The sequence below is a fragment of the Pieris brassicae genome, chromosome 9, assembly GCF_905147105.1.
Source record: "Pieris brassicae chromosome 9, ilPieBrab1.1, whole genome shotgun sequence".
Classification (NCBI taxonomy): domain Eukaryota; kingdom Metazoa; phylum Arthropoda; class Insecta; order Lepidoptera; family Pieridae; genus Pieris; species Pieris brassicae.
The window spans coordinates 17,726,338-17,748,729 of NC_059673.1; the positions used below are offsets into that span (position 1 = coordinate 17,726,338).

At 32.9% G+C, this 22,392-nt stretch overlaps 1 protein-coding gene across 1 annotated transcript in view; it reads left to right on the forward strand.

Annotated features, from left to right (window-relative positions):
* Positions 1 to 376: 376 nt before the first annotated feature.
* The window catches only part of LOC123713975 (elongation of very long chain fatty acids protein 6), a 37,625-nt gene continuing 15,609 nt past the window's right edge, over positions 377 to 22,392 (forward strand). The window contains exons 1-2 of the mRNA XM_045667905.1: positions 377 to 976; positions 15,486 to 15,623. Of these exons, the coding sequence (XP_045523861.1) occupies positions 780 to 976; positions 15,486 to 15,623 (335 nt within the window). The 5' untranslated portion in view covers positions 377 to 779. The remainder of the gene's footprint in view (positions 977 to 15,485; positions 15,624 to 22,392) is intronic.

Sequence of the window (22,392 nt, forward strand, 5' to 3'; positions counted from 1 at the left end):
GTAAAAAAATACAATAACATATTCAATACTATACAAGATGTGATTAAAATTAAAGTCATGCAAACTTTTACTAGGAGAGTTTTTAAACAGCTATTATAACTCATAATCATACTATTACAAATTATGTAACTGTCTTGTAGTTTTCTAGTTTACAAATACACTTTTAATATTATCTTATAGAGCTTAGTGCAAATACGGTAAACACGGTAAAAACATATTTTATTATTCTACGTTACGTGTTGACCATAGAGTAAGAACTAATACCTTATTGCTTATGGTAATGGTAATGACATTTCTTAAAGTTTGTTGAATGTCAAGGTGACACACACCCAGACTTGACAATCAATTGAAAACGTCAGTTTTCTGTGCTGTCTAGACATCCATTCACAATTGGTTTTGTATTTTGTTACGAATAAAAGTGATTAGAAAAAGACGATTGGTTAAACTGTACAAAAATTCTTACACTGCTTTAGTAAATAACCATGACTTTCGGCCGGCATACGTAATAACAATATAAGGTCCAGCCGGTGACAAGAAGCGGATGACGGCGAAGTTCGTCGCGTCAGATATCGCGAATATATAATCGACGTTTACTATACCGCCCTCACATTTCGAATTTATGTCGCGAAGACGGTGCGCCCGTCTCGGTTAATGGTATAATTATACGTGATAAATAATTTATTATAAATAGTGGCTGGTATTAGATAGAATACCAACCGCAATCCGTGAATCGGTGGACAGTGTTTTATTAAAAGGCTGCACGAGGGAATTCTGGGAACATGGAGTATAAATCATCGATGACTTATAACCTAGATCTCTCACCAAACTACTCATACATTTTCGACTTCGAAAATCATTTTATACATCAGGGTTACCGAAAATGGATGATTGAGAATTGGACGAACGCGTTCTACTATGTCGGAATTTACATGGCGTTCATTTTTGGAGGTCAATATTACATGCAGAATCGACCGAGGTATGTATTTTTTATTACATCAGATATATTTTAATTATCTTGTTTTGGAGGCAATTTGTGCAGTTTCAGAGAGAGAGACGGAGAGAGTTCTCAATTCTCGTAATTTAAACGTGATGTCACGGTTATGTAAAGACATGTCATATCGAAAGATAATACAAGTTATGAGTAATGTTGAGACTTTTTGGAATTTACAAAATAGTTTATTTACTTCAAAATAATTTTAATTAACATGTGTAAGAATTAATAGGTTAAAAGAGAGCAATGGGATATGCTACTTTAGTTTTATGATGATGTGTAATGTATATTTATTATTATTCTAAAAGTGAATAAAATTTCCCTAAGCTTTAAGAAATTGTTGTTGTTAAATAATTAAATATTCTAGTAAAATATTATGTGTTCAGAAGTTTAATACACTTAACCAGTAGTTATGAATAAAAATATGTGTATTTTGACCAGGTTGATTTAAGTTTAACACATTATTATTTATTATTACATGTACACATAATAAGTAAGGTCGGTAACAATATCTATATTATATATATTAGACAGTAGTTAGTTACTGTTATCAAAACAATTTATCAGCATAAAGTTGACTATTAAATAAAATATTATTCTAAATATAGAAAGTTACCAATGAGTTAATCAGGCTAGATTTTATTTAAAATATATTAAAATTTACTCTGGAATATAAGTTTCCTAAGGTACTTTATAAATCCAGGAAACTATTAAAGGCCTTTAATTAGTTTCATGTTGTAAAAAATTTCTGTATAGTTCCTCTTTGTATATTTACATTCTATGTAAATAACATCACACCCATTATTGTGTCTAGGTATATAGTGTCTTAAGTCTTGTTTTCATATTTTTTTTATTTATATGTGGTTTCCAAAATAAAAATATATATCATATTTCGTATATGTAGTTTTTATATATAACACTAGTTTTTTTTATACTGAATGAAGTAAAAATGTTTAATATCTCTATGTTATGCAAATTACATTGCGGATATATTGGTTATTATAATTTACAGTATTCGCTATTACAATGTAATATGAGTTTAACAGTTTAATGAAAATTATGAAACATTGACCAGTTTACACTTAGTTCAAAAAATGTTCACTTGTTATTATTTACATTATAATTTTTCTTCTTTTAATAATTATAATTCTGTTGTATTTAAGAGAGAAACTGGTTGAGTAAATTACTTATATTATCTCTATCCAAAAAATAAATCTAAAAGGAGTGTTCAAGTAAGGTGCAGTTCATAATTAATTGACATGTTAGACAATTATTTAATATTTATGGTATGTGTATGTTACTTATACATAAGACTTTGATCTCAAATATTCTGGACCCGTCTCTTATATAATTCTTACACAACAGACTTGAATGAATAACTTTGTTTAAACAATAATTATGTTTTCTACCCAATATTGAAGTATGTCTATGGTAAAGTGCCAAATTAGTGCTACCAACTTCATCAGATCTTAATCGAAAGTCATTTACTGACGTAAATTTTGCATGGCAGAAAAATGTTACGAAAAATACTTGTATTGAATTTAAATTAACTTTCTTTTTATGAACCGCTTCGTGACAATATAAACGCTATCAATCGATAGTATATCGAACATGTCACGATCGGCGCACGAGCAGACACTCCTTTAATCTAATTCAAATCAATGAACAATTGTATCTTTTGTCTAAAAAATTATATTAGAAAAAAAAATCCTAAATGCTCAATTGTACTAGTTCATTCTCTCCTACTTGCATGTTTTTATTTTATCTTTGAAATATTCATCTGTACGTAACAAGCCACCTTAAATAATTTTCCGATCAGAGACGGAAGATTGTTGATATTCTTATTAGAAGCGGAACCAGCTCCATTGATAGTCACTGCATCCGATCTGCAGTCTTACATAATGGAACACACGTGTTGACAACTATACAATAAGTAAAAATATTTCACAAGTCTATACGGGCTGATTTTAGTATATATATCGTAGTGTTGTATATAAAAGACGTAAATACTTACTACTACTAGTATATTATATGTTGTTTTAAATAATTATAAGAAATCATAATGAGTTTCTTTTAGTATCTTAAAATACTTTATGCCTTAGTTGGCGAAGTCTTTAATCTTAAGAATATTTGTATACAATAAGTTGTATTAATTGTATCGGCTGAACTGTACGCTATTTGTAAAGATTTCGACTACCAAGGTTCCGTTTTTTATCCGCCTCATTATTAACAATAATTATAATCCACTTAACTTTGAATTTTAAAGTTTATACACACGTGAAATTAATATTTTTTATTACGATGAATATGGATGGAATTTTTCTTTTATGTAATTGTTATAACAGTTTAAAATCCGGTTAAATATAAAACGAGTTAAACTTGAATATTCACTGTCGTCACATGTCTTATATTTAAATGTAGATTATATGTTATTATGAATTTATTACGTTGTTAGTTGGTTCAAAAGATGTTCATTTAATTGATTAAAGTCAAGGCTGTCAATTTCTAGCTGACTAAATTTAGCTAAATATAAATTGCTATTATCAAATTCGTACTCGTAGTTGTAGTTGACTAATGTTGAACTATGAGCACTAGTTATTAAAATACCTATAGCTTTTCATCTCGACATGTTTACGAACAAAGCAATTAACGCTTAACAAGTCAAGATATTAAACTTCGGGTTTTTGTATCTTGTATAAAGTTTCTGAACCGTTTCAACGTCAAAATGGGACTGACTGATATAATACTTTGCCATCATTATGTTAGTTGCAAGATTAAAAATATGAAGAATTTTACTGATACTAAAGCTACTACAGTTCTGCACATTCATTCAATTAAACAAAAACAACAAAATAGTTTATAGAGACATCTGTCGATAATTAGATGAACTAGTGTGAATGTCAATTGTCCGTTTATTATTTTACTTTATTAAATGATTAGTCGTTACCATGCAACGACGTGTTTGTGACTTTTAGAAGTTTTATCATGTTTTTAACTAAAATGTATCTCAAGGTCAAAGGCATTGAATGCGAGGCTCACTGAAAATTAGTTGTCACACAACGGACTATTAGCGGTGCGCCGTGGTTAACGCGAAATGCTAAAAATATATGGGAATTACCACAGTCGAGGAAAACATTAAAAGATCAACCGAACAATGTGAAAGTACACTTCAGAAACACGTAAAGCCCCTAGCTTCGGGCCTCTTGGAAACAGCGAACTGCGTGTTTAGGCGAAAAGGTCGAGAATTTATTTTGAAACCAAATTATTGGGTTTGCTACTACTATTTGCCTCAAAATCATATAAAATCTGATAAATGCCAAAAGCCTGATTGCGGATTAGTAAAAAACACAGCGGATACGTTTCTGCGACAGACCTCTGATTTGAAAATGACCTTGTTCGTATAAATTTGACTGTCAATATAGTATATTAGTTTTGTTTGGAGCATTGGCCTAATTGTACCTACTGTGAATTGCGGTTTGCGCGTTAATTCGGTCTTCCTAGCCGTCCTTGGTCTATCGAACACGAGATTTAACCGCGTCCAACTAAACTATGGCATGGGATCAACCTCTTGTTGTGAGTATGAGTGTAAGAGACCGCGCGCTTGGGGAATACTAAGACGTAATATAAACGTGTGTTTTGTATTTGGATATCCGGTTATTAAGTAACGAGTTAAACCACATTAAGATTTCCTTAGTAAATTAACCTATTATAATAAATTTTGTTAATGCAACAGTATTGAATCGCAACTGATTTTGATGAGATTATAGAGCATAGTGGGTCTAGTGGCTTCAGCGAGCGATTCTCTTCCCTGAGGTTCGGTCCCTGGCTTTATGCGCATTTAATATCCTCTCGAACGGTGAAGGAATACATCGTGAACCCAAAAAGTCGACAAAGTGCGTCAGGCACAATCACCTACTTACCTGTTAAATTAACAAATAATCATGAAACAGAAATGTGAGGGTCGGACCTAGACCTAGAAAGGTAAAGGTGTAACGCCACGGATTTTTTTTATATAGAGTATTTAAAAGAAGACAAGCATATAGACAGTAGTATCGCATATCGTTTAAGCAATTTCACAATTCGATACCGACTGAGCTTCTAAAGGTTAGTCTCAGAGTTGGGACTTAGCGCTGAGTATGTCGCCACTATGTCAAATCCAATACTTACGAAGTACCCAAGTAATACATAACCCAAACTACATAATGTATATGAATAAAATTCTTCTAAGACTCAGTCAGGCATAAACAGATTTAGTTCAAAACTATTTTCATTTTATTTAAACAGTTTAATTAGTCCGGTTTAATAAATATGAAGAGCAACACCAACGATGTTACATAAATTGATATTAGGTATCTCCCGGATAGCAATTGACAACCAGTGCGGCAAAAACGCGATAAATTAAATAATTTTTTTTGCATAATAAAGTATTTACAATATTGGTTCTAATACTAATGATAAAAGCACCAGGTCTTCATCCGATCATCAAAAAAATCCAATCATGTTTGTGATGACGTCTTATCGCTTATGTGTTCGTCCTCTACCACGTGGACACCAATCTTTTAGATGACTGAACCATTGCTGCTTACAAAACTCTTATAATTTGTCCAGTCCACTGCCTTTTTCTCAAATATTTGTTTGTAATATTGTTCCTATTATTTTATTTACATTAAATATTAAAGTATGAGAAAGTTCTGTAATATCTATTTTCGTTTTATATTATATTTTATTGGATAAAGTCTAAAATCTTTATTCATACACAATAAACAAAATATCAACGTAGATGGAAATCTCAGCTATAAAAGAGCTTGTATATACAGATATACGTGACATCGTCTCCAACAGCCAATATATACACTGGATAAGTGTTGAATATAATTTAATTTTCTCGCTTTTGTGCTAAATTTGTTGATTTTTGTCCAGACGATGTATGTTTTATGATAACGATACCTTTTTAATTAGGTCAAATTATATATGCCTTTTTTTACAGATTCAGCTTTAATGAGATGTTTTAATTTATATTAAATGGATTCAGAGCATGCAGATTGTAAGTGCTATGAATGTGAGAACGATAAAAAGTGAATGGAATGCAAACTTTCGCCGTTCTAAAAAGTTTTTGTTTTATGTCAAAATTTGCTATGCGCTATGTACAAATTATTTGCGTTTTCTAGGCAGTTTTTGCCGCGCACCACCACTATGCTGAACTAGCTGTTCATTGAAGTATTTACGAATCAATTCGACGTAGGGTCCTTCAAGAAAAGAGCGTACCAAATTTAAAAGGCCGGCAACGCACTCGGGAGCCCTCTGCCATTTAGTGTCCAAAAGCGGCGGTATCACCTCAGGTGATCCTGCCCCTTTGCCCCCTGTACTATAAAAATAATAATTTGCAGTCTCTAAGGGGAATTTACTCTGTTCTTGTGTCACAATGGAGAAATGATTATTTAAAAATTAGGTACTAAGCTTAAAAAATACTTAATAAATTTCTTATATAACGAAATTAGATTGTGTTTGTGTGTGTGATACGCTAACCAACAAAATAAGTTCTCATTACTATTATATTAAATTGCTTGTCATACTATGTACATACTAATCATACTATGTAAACTGCATAATATATGCTATGTTAGCTGTTACTGATAGGTTATCGTATCGTACTTTCTGGTTTATCTCACTAAGTTGGTGAATGTTTTATCAAGATAAATAAATAGGTCGTAAGCGAAACAAGCTTCAATTTTATTGCATATAAAATAATTTTATTTGTGCTGCAGTGGCTAGTGGTATAGTATAGTGGTTTGGGCCGGCTGTGTACTAATGGACTTTTATATTCGCTATTCACACTCCCGTATGGTGAAGGAAAACAGCGCAGGAAACATTCGGACAAAAAGTCGGCGTTTGTCAGGCTAATCAAGTATATCATATAAAATATTACGAGACAGTCAGAAATCTTAGGATAAGAGATAAACAAGAGATAATCTAAGATAACCAAGTGTTGAACCGCTACTATAATTTTATAAGGGTATAAACAAGTTTTAGTATTTACGGTGTTCCAGTAATTCTTTTCGAATTTATTAACGATTCTACCCTAATCATATTATCAATTTTGTCACTTGCTGTCCAGGATTCGTGAAGAACTTGAAATCCAGTTTTTTTTTTATAAAAAGTCATTTAATTTTTAACGAAGAATGTTTGTCTCTGAACAAAGTGCTGATTTTTTACTATATTTATGAGCAAGATATTTACAAAAACGTATAATTTAAATAAATTAAAGTTGCGAACGTTTTCTTCTATTACAAAAGTTTGATCGAGCTAAAAATTATGTTATGAGTACGGACATATGTTTTCTCTCGAAGATTTGCAACGACTATTAGTTGTTTCGGAGACTTATGAGTTTGCTATTAACTTTTTTTCTTATTTCAAGTTATTCGTTCTACTTAGGCATTAATGTTATTCATGTTGTGCTACAAAAATTGGACACAGCTCTACTTTTGTAAAGTTATTCATAGATATCTTATCTATGAAATAAAAGTAGGTAGGTATATTTTTAAATGTAATGTATATAATATAATATTCCAGAATAGGAATATTAGAAGTTAAATTTATCACGAAATCTAGATTATGAGGATTAATTAATGATGAATGACCAATTGGTCATTGAAGGTCATTTTCCCACGATCCTCATTTTTACATGTGTGATGTTTGAGTGCAAGAAGGTTCCCAAGTGCGTTGCCGGAAGGATCCTAAGTCCTCAATCCTTATCGAACTTACTGAATGGGAAGTGGTACCTTCTTTTTGAAGGTCTTAAGTGCATTCACAGCTGTTCAGAACACTTTAATTAAAACGGTATAGATATGCAAAAGTAATGTAAAGTAAGGTAATGTCAAAAAAATAATTGCGTTTTAGTGCCAAAACGGAAATGTTGGCTTATATCTTATCATAATTAATCATCATTATAGTGATAAAGTTTGATAAATACAATCTCGACTTAAAGATAAAATGTATTTGGACTTTCGCCATTATGTAATGATTATCGAAATTAAGTTTCAAACAAGTGCTAAAATTATTTTTAATAGTATTATCTTATACATTTGTGTAATTAACTTTGAAAATTAAAATACTGGCGCTACAACCCTTGCCTTCAGATTTCTGAAGTGAAAATTTGCTTTACTGGAAAAGTGTTCTGCTTCTATGCCACACACGCCGTCGACTTCATGGGTCTAAGGCAGTGTTTCTCAACGTGGCAACGACGCCCCACAGGGGGCTTTAAAGGGGCTAGTTGAAAATTTATTGAAATTATTTGCATTTTGAATTTCAGTTTTTAATTATGTTTTGAAAACCTACTTACTGTGTTTCGTTAATAATTTCCTAGTAATTTCTTCCTAAAACGTATCATTTAAGTTTCTTAATTGAACAATTATGAACATTTTTTTATATTAAATATTATTGTATTGAGGGGAATTTAGAAAGGCTAATGTCGGTTTCTCTATGATTTTCGTACGAGCGGGTGTTAAATGCACACAAAGACAGAAACTAAATTAGTGCACAGCCGCGATCGAAACTATGACCCCAGTGATGGGAGACGCACGTTGAAACTACTAGGCCAACACTGCTCTGTTGGCGCTAACTTGTTGTTTTAAAATATTTTGCTAATTAATATAGCCTATGTTACTCGGGAATCCAAAACCGGTCCCGATTTTTTATTTTATTCCTAACATCTTTTATTCTTTAAGATTGGTACTAATTTATATCCAAACTGTTGATTGATAATGTCAAAATATGTTGTCAATCATATGTTTTCTGATTTATTTATTACAGAATAGCTCTCATATAATTAATATGTTGATAATAGTTATGAGTTTGACCTTAACATTGTAGATATGGATTAGCCGTGAAAATAACTTTTGACTTAATGAATCGGTGGATTTTTATTAATTCTTCTAAAATATTTTTGATTCATTTTATTCCATTTTGGAGGCGGTTTTTTTTTATAGAGTTATTTATACAAATAGGCAAATAACGTAATTTCCACTCACAATGCGCGTGCGCTCGTACGTCCACAGACACCGTAAAAATGATAACGAATATTACCATGACGTCAATATATTTTAAAGAGTTTCTAGATTATCCTTGATGTTTTTAAATGATTGTAATTTTAAAATAGCTTACGTCAATGACATGATTTTTGTCAAAACAAGTAGTTGACGCTTACTTGTCGGTTAGGTTTCATAGTTATTTTCGATTTAAAACTCGTAATTTCTCGTTTACATGTTATAATGTTGATAACGTGGCTGCGGTTACAGAAAAAACGATGTTTTTCATAAATACCGGTTTAGCACGCGTTCGGTTGATGTTAATCAATTTAAAAAAACGGAATATATTTCGCAGTTAAATAAGCCGTTCAATTAACAGCCTAGCCTTTTAACTAAACAGTGCCGTTTAACTAAGGCCTGAAAGCTATTCAGCCGTAGCGTTTGTTACATCATTTAATAAACTGGCTGAATGCTTAGGCCATTCGTACGATAGTCATTATTTGGCAGAAATAAAAAAAGATTAAACAGATGACATAACAAATATTTCTTTTAAAATAAAATTGCTTAAGTCAAATTCACATTATTATTATCATTACACTCTTCAATTCAACTTGTTGTTGTTCATGAAACTTTGGAAACAACCATCAAAGTTGTCGTTTGACGCCATATTAACAGATTGAAGTGTTTCGTTTCGAGTATGAGAGTGGCAGAAAGTGAAATTAAATTTAAATTGACTACATTCTAGGCAAGTAATTGAATGTCATATATCTGCAACCAACTAGCTTAATTAAATGCGGAGTTTATTGCCAGTTTTTCTCTTCCGTTCTACGCCCTTGATTTGAGAACTGGACCGAAACTGTACAGTAAATTCAAAATTAGGTGAATATGAATTTCATTTTTGACGTTCATAAGTGTACATTGTGTTACCTGTATGAATAAATGAATTTAATTTTTATGTACTCAAAGCGTTGTTTATTGTAGATAGAGATTAATTTGGCCCCTTATGTTCAATATACTTATTAGTAAATTTGGTTAGAATTATTAGTCTATATTGTAATGTTATAATAAGTTAAGATATTAATAGAAAAAAGCAGCGTCAAAAAGTCGAAGTGTGTTATGTAAATGTCTCCGAAGCTAAAAGGATTTATGGAAATTGAGTCCGGGTGAAAAAAATACAAATGAAAATTCAATTATATAAAAAAATCAATTTTGATTGCCCTCATAAAACACTGATGGCCTTTCGACCTCGTCATTCTGACTATGTTATGACATTACTATCTGACATCAGTGTTGTGCATGTCGGTGATCATATGTTCTGTTGAGTACAAAGGTCTATCGCATTTTAAAAATATGATGGATACGTGATATAACAGGGGTCGATCATCGATACACGTGAGACACCCACAAAGTTTTTGTGAACTAAGCCACAGTGAGACGTTTGAAGATTTTTAAAATTTCGATTGTTTAGTGAATGTCGTGTTTTAGTCTTAAAGTTCTATGTCTCCCAGGTGGGGCAGTGGGCTTCCAGCATAGAAAACCAGCCTGATCGGTCCAAGGCAGCTCTCTTTATTTCACTTTAATTCATTCCTTGGCCTTGATGATGCTTTGTTGTCAGGTCTGGTTCGGCGGCCACATTTTGCCCTAAGGATTTCAATCGAGGGCTTGCTTTGGAATGTGACTTAGATCCCTCCGGAACGCATGGCCTACACACATTCGGCGTTTCATGGACCTGTCAATTGGAACTAATACCTATAGATATATCCATAGATATTTATAAGCCTAGCCTCGGGCTAGTCTAAGGATTTGACGAAGGCAGCCGTTCACAAAGACCTGGGGTTGTTTTGTGGTGGCTCTTATTTTTGACTACCTATACTATATATTATACTCTCTACATTAAGTGTGATACAATACAATTATTAATCGGTGAGGTTTAGTAAGTAGGACTGTTCATTTAATAATTTAGAATATTACCATTTCCAAGAGCTAATATGCTAATCTTTTTGCATTATTAATACAAAATCAACACCGTTGACACTTGTAACATTGCATTATGAATAATAATAAACCCATCATCTTCCACATTTTACACGTGGAGGTAACCAGTTATATTGTTGTATTTCAAACAACATTGTACACGATTGGTTGATTGTAAGGGGCGTACTTGGACGAAAAGTGGATCCTGTACGATAATTGGAAAAGCTCGAAATGGCTGAAGGCTGAAATTCTTTATTAAATCTGGCCAGACGATTACGGCAGATGTATTTTGTCAGCAACTGCAATTAGTCATTTGTATTTCATAAGTCACCTTGCAGTGTTGCCCACACTGATACACATATGAGGCCCACACCTAATACTGATTTGTTTATTTTATTTCTTAATTCTAATTAGTTAGAATCTTTTAGTATTGGCTAAAAAACTTTAGACAAAGGCTCAAATTGGAATATAATCGACATTTGACTATGTCATATCAACATAATTTAAAAACGACTTAATAGAAAGTTTGATCATTTGTATTGTATTATATGATCTTTAATCTATTGAAAAACAAAAATAAATTAGAAACTACGGATTATAAAGTTTTTTTTTTGTTTTGTTTAATAGTCTATTTGTCGAGAATGAGGAGGTGGTGGCCGGTGAGGACTGAAATTAGATTATACGTATAGTAGTAATGCAGTGCCACTAAGGCCTACTCCATCTTTTTTGGTACTCCATCGTATTGACGATATAGAGGTATAAATATAATATTACACTTATGTTTAAGCGCGATTTTTGTATCATAGACATTCAGTATTCTTCACGATATTTTTGCCGCAAGGACATTCGCACATAAAAAGTCTTCTAGTGGTCAATGAAAATCATTAAAGCAGCAAATCATTGTTGAGTGAGGAAAGTGTTTTTATTAAATAAAGCCTGTCTGAAGCCATGAATGCGTGAAACCTCTTAGCCTTCACTAAGATATTTTCCCAACGAAGCGTCAACCAAGTAAGAGTTCCGAACGGCGTGCGTCTCGAGGTCTGTTGCTTATTATTACAGTGTAGCGTCTCTCGATTTAACGATGCACTCCCTAAAGCGTCTTCCATACAATGATACGCTCTACATAGCATTACATGCACTCTTATTGACGACAACAATTGAGGAATAAAGTACTTTTAAAGTTGCTAAAATTAGTAAAAACTGCGTAGCTTTGTACGTTCTTTTGTCGAGTTATCCTAGCCCGCAATAAACTCGACGGCATCATGCATACGAACTTTCTAAGAAATTCGTTCTTTTGTTTACAAATTGGGATTGCTTGCACGTTAGACTGTTGTTGACCATGACTAATAAGTATGTATTATCTTTACGTTTTTCTTGTCTCTGCCATAAAATGCAGACTCTTCAGTGTCGTTATATAGAGTTAACTCTGTGTTTAATTATATATAAGGCAGTTATTCCCGTAACTATAACGTGTTAATCAGCTCCGTAATCTACGCATAGTTCGAATAATATGCCAAACTAACGTTCATTGACTCTTGCCACTCGAAGGCCTCATCTCTGATTGTCGGTACAGTTATCTATCATGAACATATTTGTTTGCAAAAATGTTTCCAAAATGTTTTCGCTTACCTCATGTGTTTGTATTGCCTTTTAGTTACGAATTTATTGCTTTTTACGAAGTATCCAAGAAACCAAGTCTGTTGTAGTGTAGAATGCGTCATTCTAAATTGTTTAAACTAGCCTAATGAAGCTAATAAATAGTTCCGGTGTTATAAAAGCGGACTAGGCTTGTACCGCGTTTTACGAGTTTTCTTGTATGTAATGATAACCATATTACAAATACGGTAGGTTTGTATGACTCCTTATGGAGTATAGTTTTGTGTCTGGTCCATTTGTGTGACAAGTACATACTAGGTATAGTTTTAAAACTAGCTGACCTGACGATTACGTACAGTCAATGGATGTTACAGATTAGTTAAGCTTAATGATTTTTTAAAAGTAATACAAAATAAATGCTACAACTTTATTAATATAAAAATTACAACCATTGTATGAATTCTATCTGTTATTTGTATTAGATTAACAAATGATCATGAAACAGATACAAATATCTGAGGCCCAGACCTAAAAAGGTTGTAGCGCCATTGCTGTTATTTTCTATCCTCTTTATATTACTGTAAAAATGATGAAAATTGTTTCAGCCGTACTCGATTAAGTGTTCGTACAAACCCGATTTTGTTTATATTTTATTGTTATGAAGAAGATACATATGTAATATGTTAATAGTTGTTGACCTTACATTACCAATTTTACAAATTCATTATATTCAATGTACGTGATAATAATTGATGTAAATATATTCTTGTATAAGTAAATTAAAATAAAACAGAGAATACTCTCCACCATTAAATAAATTAAATTGTACATTGTTTCGATATAATAACGGTTTTTTAATGATTTATTGTTTTGTAATTTCAGTATGGTTTAAAACAGTTTTTCCAACATTATGAGTGCGATTCTAAAATTCATGTAACATACTTAAGTTTTAATGTATAAAATTGAATTGTTCGCTTAAAACCTAAAATTATAGGTTTCAGAAAGAATTCACTAGGAAATTTGTAAAATATAATATAAAACCTTAATTCAAATAATTTTAGTACATTTTCAACTAGACCCTTAAAAATGAAATTGCCCCCCTTTGGGGTGTCGGCCCCAATTGGGAAACACCAGACTAGAAGATTGACCATCCCATTTTGGGCGGATGTCCGTCTATTCGTAAACAGCAGCGCTTCTGTCAAGATTCTTTAGAATATGTTTCATAAAAATATTCAACTAACACTAGTAGATGATTGCCATGGTTTGTATATATTAGATTTTATATTTTTCATATTAAATTTTAATTAGGAGTTGAACGCTCAAGCCACACGCGTTGTCCTTTATGTTTCTCCTTACGATGATACGCAGAACTCAATAGAGACTTTCCCTACATTTGCCTCCTGTTAGTGTAAGTAATAGGATGCGTATATCTCATACAAATCTTGATATATGCTAAGACTACTTCCGGAACCATTTGTACTTTATAATACACACATTTTGCATTGTATGGGATGTATAGAGGCATCATAGGTACTTTAATAGGGAATATAAACAAATACTACTATAACAGTTCCGTTTAGATATACGTAATTACGTGTAGAAGTTGAAGTAAGAAGTAGACTTGGGGAGAAATTGGCTGTGCCAATAATCAATCTGGAACTGTTTAGAAAAAACACCTTTCGTATGGCTATTAAGGTTTACAATAATTTACCAAAAGAATTAAAAGATCTTCCGACTAGAGTGGAAAAAATGTATTACTCAATAAATGATTATTTGCGTGAAACACTGTAGTTATATAAATTTAATAGCATTTGATATGATATGTACGATGCAAATAATATGAGAATTGACCAATTCATATGACTAGTAACATAAAATGTAAAACTCCTTCAAAGACATATTTGCGCGCCATTGTATGGCAGAATATGCGAACTTATTATTGTACCACCTTTTTGTACCAGATTCTTGCAATCAATTATTATTATTATTATTAATTTCGTTGGGTAGATATGATACATAAATATCAGTTATATCTATATCGATAGGATAATGTTAAAGGCAAGGTCACTTCTGTGGTTCGAGTATTACGGAAATTTTCTGTGTTTTCCTCCACTGACAGCAATTATGCGAATATGTAGATTGCACACGTTTTTCTTATCGTAATGTAAGTATTTATTACTATTTAGGCTAAACTATAATGGTTCAGTGTTGGCCTAGTGGCTTCAGCGTCCCTGGGTTGAATGCCTAGTGCGACCCCCGGGGGACTCAATGCGGTGCCGGACGTCATTCATGCAGAATGAATGTGTCCGGCATAGCAGGCGATATGGAAGGCTCAGGAGGAAATTTTTAGTGGGTCGGGTTTCTCCCCCCTGATTAGCAGAGGGATAAGAGTTAACCATACCCACATTCCCCGCGATAGCGACTGCATGCGCTCGCGGGCCTGCAGTTGTGCATTTTTACCGCCTTCATGAAAAAAAAACGTGGCTTCAGCGTGTGAGTCTCATCTCTGAGGTCGTAGGTTCGACCCCAGTTGTACCAATGGACTTTCTTTCTATGTGCGCATTTGACATTCGCTCGAACGGTGAAGGAAACCGGCTTGCCTTAGACCCAAAAAGTCGACGGCGTTCAGGCACAGGAGGCTGATCAACTATTTCTCTATTAAATTGACAAATGACCATGAAACAGATACATAAATCTGAGATCCAGGCCTAAAACAGTTGTAGCGCTCCTAACATACTTTTAATTAAAAATAGTATCAATTCCGACGCTTGTTTCTTATATACATATATATATATATATATAATATATAACGAATTCAAATTTAGTGTTAATATGTTTTTTTTTATCTATGCAAAAATATTGCGGGTAAAACAGCGTAAATATTTTGCATAATGTTTCAGGTTTGAACTGCGGCGCACGTTAATAGTATGGAACACCGGTCTGGCGTTGTTCAGCATAATGGGGGCGTGCCGGACCTTCCCAGAGTTCTTTCATGTCCTCAAGAATCATGGGCTGTACCACTCGATTTGTGTACCGAGGTATGTCACGTTTTGCTTAAAACTTTCGCTTGCTAGGACTCGAGCCGTACCTACTAAAACCTGCACAGGTTACAGGTTTTATCCTTACCGCTCCTTACGTGATCTCTATATGGACAGGTCAGACGTGCGTTGGAACTAGCTGACTCGGTCTTAGTATTTGTGTTTTGTTAACATAGCTTTTACACATTAAGAAAACACTTTTTAAACGGATTGAAGCTATGTATTATTATTATTAACATAATTTTAAATTTGTGTAAAATAACACAACTACCTCTGCAGCTGTGATACTTTTGACATTCAACACCTTCAGTCTTCAGTCACCGTGACCACGCACGCCGTAAAGCACGCGAAACGTCGGAAAATTTTAAATTTATGTAAAATAATTATAAGTTAATAATTATAATAATAATACATAGCTTCAATCCGTTTAAAAAATGACTCGGTCCTCCTTTTGCTTTCTTTAAGAGCGCTCAGATATTTTTTTCCTATGGCATCAAGCTTAAAGTCCTAAGTGGCTTTGCCTATGGCTAAAGCCTGCAACTTAAAACATGAGTACCGATTATTATAAACATCCCGTTTAGTATGCTTTATACACCAATAATACGATTTTATTATCTCTTGTGGAATTCATTACTTTTAATAACTTAATTATAGTTACACTATGTATTTAACATAATTTATAAATGTGAAGATATACAAAATAAGAAGATATTATTTAATATGTTGTACGACTTATTTAAATAATGATTGAAAAACAACTACAAAAAATTCTTCAAGAAATGAGCGTACAAATTCTTGAAAGGCTGGCAACGCACTTGCGAATCTAGGAATGTGAGTAGGTAGATAGGTGAGCCTCCAGGCCGTTTGCCTGTTACAAATAAAAAAAACTTTAGCTAACTAATTGACACATGTTGCACGAAATCAGATAATTATTTTTTTGTGATTTTTTCTCTCACTTGGTCTGTATTATTACAACATATACATGAAACTTCCTCAATCGCCATACTATAGAACATGGTAATATTTAATATTTATTATAATTTAATAAAATAAAAAAACGGATTTTTTTTAACTCGCTTTCGCTTTTACAACAATAACATTTTAAATGCAGTAAGAAAAAATAAACTTGCTACAACTGGTTTATCTCAAATTATATAATACAGGGTCAGTGGACATAACTACTGATTGTTACCGGTCGCAAAAAGCAAGATTCGAAACGAATTGACGAAAACGCAATAATCAACTTTAATGTTCGTTTTTGCTATTTACTGCGGATTTTCGCGTAATGTTTTTAACTTTGAAATGATAGGATATCCTATACAATACTAGCGGACGGTGTCTTGTTCATACGTGTTACATATAAAAATAAAAATAAATAATGTAAATCATTCTTGACTCTACTTGAACACAAAAAAAAACACCAAAATCTGTCCAGCTGTTCAAGAGTTCAATCACATGAACGGAAGATTTATACAAGTTGTTTATGGTCTGTATATATAAATAAACAAGATACCAACTGCAGCGCCACCCAAACGCATACAAAAAGTTCATTCAAATCTGTCCAGCCGTTTAAGAGGAGTTCAGTGACATACTGTACGTGTGACAGTTGACTTTTATATGTGATGTACAATCATATTGTGGAGGCCAAGATGTATGTATCCATCCATCCAGGGTTCCATACAGTTTCTGCGCACACCGTTTGCAAGAGGAAATCTCTGAAATCCTTCTATAAGGTATCAGGGTCATGTCGAGGGAATTTTGACATTTATAATGTCATTTTGACAGTTACCTTATAGTTGGTGCATTAAAAAGGACTGCGTGGAATAAAGTTTTGCGACGATGATGAGGTGAAGTCTTTTCTTCGATTGATAAGTTATTTGACAGATCTGATAAATGTATTTTGGGTTAAGGGTTAAGTTAATGAATTCTTCATTGAAAAGCATAGTTTAATGTTTCATTTTCAACCTTCCCTTTCATTCCGCGAACTTTTTGACCTTTATCCTTAATGACATAACACTATGCCAATACATAACAGGCAAATTGTGAGTCCCGTATCGTTTTCAATTTATTGTACGCCACAATCCCTAAGAAAAAGTATTTATTTATTTTTAACAGAAACTTAATATATAAAAAACAATATGTGTAATAAAAACAAAAGAAGTCAAAAACCTTAAGCTTGTAACTAATTATAAATAATGCAATTCTTGTGAATGCAACTAAATTTATCCGTCTCACATGCAATAATATTCAGAGATTTAATACTCTGAATAAATTTGTACGCGCTCGCGGCACTGCAAGCAATTGCGACCGCTTACCATGCCGTGTGTTATTATTTGGCACACGCAGCTCCTCTGTCCGCATATTTACATATTTACTACCTCCACGGACCTTAAAAAAGTATAATGTGGTACTAAGGAACTTGTTGTATCCTACCATACCCTACACAAACAAAGTTGGATACATAACTGGGTAAAATGGGTACACTCCATACAACCTCATGTTTTTTTCACCAAATTTATTTTGAATATATTCTATGTTTAATGTATCATCTTTTTACTTTAGCTTGTTTTTTTTTCGTCCTGTTTAGTTTTGTCTTAATAAATGTGTATAACATGTATTTTTGCACAACTTGCCTAACTTATGTAATTACATTTTTATTTTTTCTTTACTCACAGTGGTTGCCTGGAAGAGATCGCTCGAAAGCGATAAGGCCGCCAGTTGCCCTCCTTTTGATTTAATTATGTTCAATTTTTTTTTATTGTAGTGTAACGAAGTGTAAATAAATAAATGAGTTATAATGTTGGGTACATCAAAGGGATTGATTGGGATTAACGCCATACAGCCATTAACGCTATACAGGTATCGTTTGAATTTATCATGAAAAAGGACATATGGTTGACCAGTTAACAGAAATATGGCCTATATTGCTGTTAACCTATCCGGTTCTCTGATTAACTGAGCCGATCCTGGCCATATAAAAAGTAGAAAAACAGTTTTGGCTTAGATTTTCCCTTTGCATTTAACTTACCCTTAAGTTAAAGAAAAGTATCCAACGACAAGTGTCAGGCAGGAAGGTCTGTCTTTAAAATACTACGTGTTAAATACCTCTATTTAAGTCGTGACTGGTTTAAGCCATCGCAGAATATGCTTCAAAACTTCAAAATCATTTGTTCATATAGGTAACGCAATGTACACTTATGAACGTCAAAAAAAGAAATGTAATATGTATGTATGCTTCTAATTTTACATTTACTGCCAGTTATCAAATCAAGGGCGTAGAACGGAAGAGAAAAACTGGCAATAAACTCTCTGCCACTCTTTTTAATCGTCATTTTTTTGTTTTACACAACGGGAGAATTAAGAGTATCGCGCTAAGTCATCCGCTTCTTCAGCACACTCATACGTACATAACCTCACTTTCACACCAACACACAACACAGCCGAAGTAGGTATTACTTGTTTAAAAGTATTACATTGATTTTCTCCCTTCGTAAATTTTTAAACCGTTTCGTATATATTTTGTATTTCATCTTTGGATATATCTTCTGTATAATTGTTTTTTTGTGATATATAAAATTCTCGTGTCACAGTGTTCGTTCCCATACTCCACCGAAACGGCTCGACCAATGTTTAATGCATATTCAGTAAGTCTGAGAATCGGCTACTATCTATCTTTCGAATCCCAAAGTGATATGGGGTGTCAACCCCAAAATAATATTTTATTAATTTTTTAGAAAAAAAATTGTTTTTATTTTTTTATAATACAGGATACAAAAATGCATACTACCCTTAGGTGTCACCCCTCTACGATCAACCCCTATTTTTATTGAACTAAAAAATGTATAATATATAATATACATGGCAAAACGACGTTTGCTGGGTCAGCTAGTAATTTATATAAGCCGTAGGATACGTAATAAATAAGATTGAAACGCCACTGCTGTTTGCTGCCACGTTTTATCTGCCTTTTTGCAGTGACCTCTAACTACCAATTGTAAATTTAAACAATCCACATATAAGGAATTCTATGCTATGCATTAATGGGGAAATTGGGTAGGCCTCACATACCTGGACCTAATCCTGGAGGTACTGGACAAGGTACAAGTTAAAAGTACCCATAACTGACGAATCCGTGGTCTCTGCCTACCCCTACGGGAAAAAGACGTTATTATATAAATCGAATAATACGCAAATTGAGCCTTGCTAAGGAGTGATTTGTATGAATATGATAATTTTTAATTGCATAAATAATTTAATGAATATTGTTTTTAGTATTTTTTTTAATCCCAATACGGAATTTACCTGTTCATTGACGTAGGAATTACAAAAAGTACAAAATATTTGCTCTGCGCGTTTACCTTTACTCGATATTTGCGTAAAACAACTTTTTTTTTTGTTTAGGGTTTTTAAGAGACGTAGAAGTCTTTATATATTAAGGTTAATTAAGCGGGTCGTATTTCCTTAGAAAACCCATAATCGGGTAATTAGATACAAAAGGGTTGATCGCAGTATATGTCGATTTTATATGTGGCCGACCTTGTCTAACAAAAAGATCACAAAAGACAAGGGCACAGCTAAACTCAGTAGTTTCAGCACGTTTCAGCACTTGGCGTATTAGGGGTGAAGTGGCACTTATTAACCACTCGCTTTGTTTTGTCAATCATTTGCTGAGCTGGCAACATTGCGAGTGTACGGACAAAATATATGTGAAAAATAATAAAACAAAGTTTAAGAAATCGGCAGCGCTAGAACCGTTGGTCTTGGCCTCAGATTTTTGTATCTGTTATGTGATATTTTTTTTTCTAAATAGCCAAGTAGGTGATCAGCCCTCTAGTTCACCGTAATTGCGAGTGTCAAATGCGAGGAAGAGAATGTCGATTGGTACACAGTCGTGATTGGAACTCAGGTTGTCAGGGGTTTGAGTCTATGCTCAAGCTATTAGACCACCACTAATTGGAGTTATATATAACAATTATGATGTTTATAATTTCAAGCAGAAATTCAAACAGTTTGAACTTTTCGAAGGCTTTATGGCCTAATAAGTTTCAACCAAGAGTTTCGAGGTATAGAGTATAAATATGTCTTAAAAAGTTCTCTGTCGTAGTCTGTGCTTTCTTATCGATGTTCAGATGTTGCGCACAAAGAAACCTCAAGGTCTTTGAACAATGATCTGGAGATTGTTAACACAAGATAGATTTCGAGTGTATGTATATCTGTGGCATCAGTTCCCAAACGTATCGACGGATATGCATACGGTGTTTTTTGGTTTGATAGCTGATGTAATTGAGAAACTACAATTTATCAAAGGTCATAGGCATCAGCTCTTTTTGTTAGCTGCGGTATAAATATATATAATTTTAAAAGATGATGATTTTTTGTCGGGGATCATGTTTTTTCGCTTGTGTTGTTACCGTTATTGTTTAACAATAATCTTTTAAAATTTTTGATAACATTTTCAATTTTTAAATCAAAAATATAGCCAAAATTAAATCATATATACGACGGATTTTTAAATATATAATAAAAACTTTATTCATGACAGTTAGGTTGAGACAAAATTCATTTATGGCTAGTCCCCCACACTAGGGGGTCCCTGTGTTGTGAGTAACTAGATAACGATTAGTCAGTGGTACACGGTACATGTTTAAAAGTTAAAACAGTTTTTAGGGAAAAATAAGGTTTATTGGTACTACTAATTAAACTCAAGTCTTATAACACATTAAGTATGCGTTAGTGTGTGAATGGGTGTGTGTGCGCATGTATTTGAGAGTGTAACTAAGAGTTTTTTTTATAAGCGTGCGCTGTGTCTGTGTTATTTTTGGGGGCCTCAAAGTCATGCCAAGTCATTACATGTCATTACATGCCATACGCAGTAAGGCCTCCGTAGTTTCGAAATCCAATATATAATTATTATTAGCATAATTTTTATGTGATGTATTTGTATCTGGACATGCGACACGCGAACGTTATTATATAGTATGGTACATAATAGGCTCTAGTCTAGAACTCAGACCTATTACAGTTAAAGTTACCTTCAATCAGATTAATTGTAGGCAATCAATATATGGCATTGCTGTTACGCGTGTTTGTCCTAGTCAAGTGCAAATGTTTGAGACGAACGTTCGTCATCTCATGTTATGATGGATATCATTATGGAACAAAAAAAAAAGTTAATAGAAGATGTAACTAAATTATATATAAATTAAATATTTTAAGGAATGTATAACTAAGTTTGTTATGAAAGAGCTGGAAACCCTGACACAGGTATATTTTTTACTTAAAAGGGTTCCCAAATCTTACACATTGTAATGAAATTGAACTTAAAATGAATAAACATATTTTATTTATTTATTTATTATATGTTTCTTTGGTTTTTATAAAACACAGCAAATGGCTCACCTGATGAGACGCCCATAGACACTACCAAAAGGCTAGCATTTCCTTTTATACATTTAATAAAGTATATATATATATATATATATATATATATATATATTTATTATTTAATAAAGTATATATATATATTAAACACATGATATACACAATATCGCTACTGGAAACTCTGCACCATCCAAATATCATTAATTTTTATAAAGTAATATAAGTTTAATATTTCTCTAAACGTTTAACTTTAAAGCTGCATTGCGCATACCGCGGCGCGACTGCTTAGGGTTATGTGGGAGTTGCGATTGTGCATACATGCATTAAAACTCCAAGGCGTCACCAACAATCGCTTTAGGTGGTTTGAGGTGACATCAGAGCTTAATCG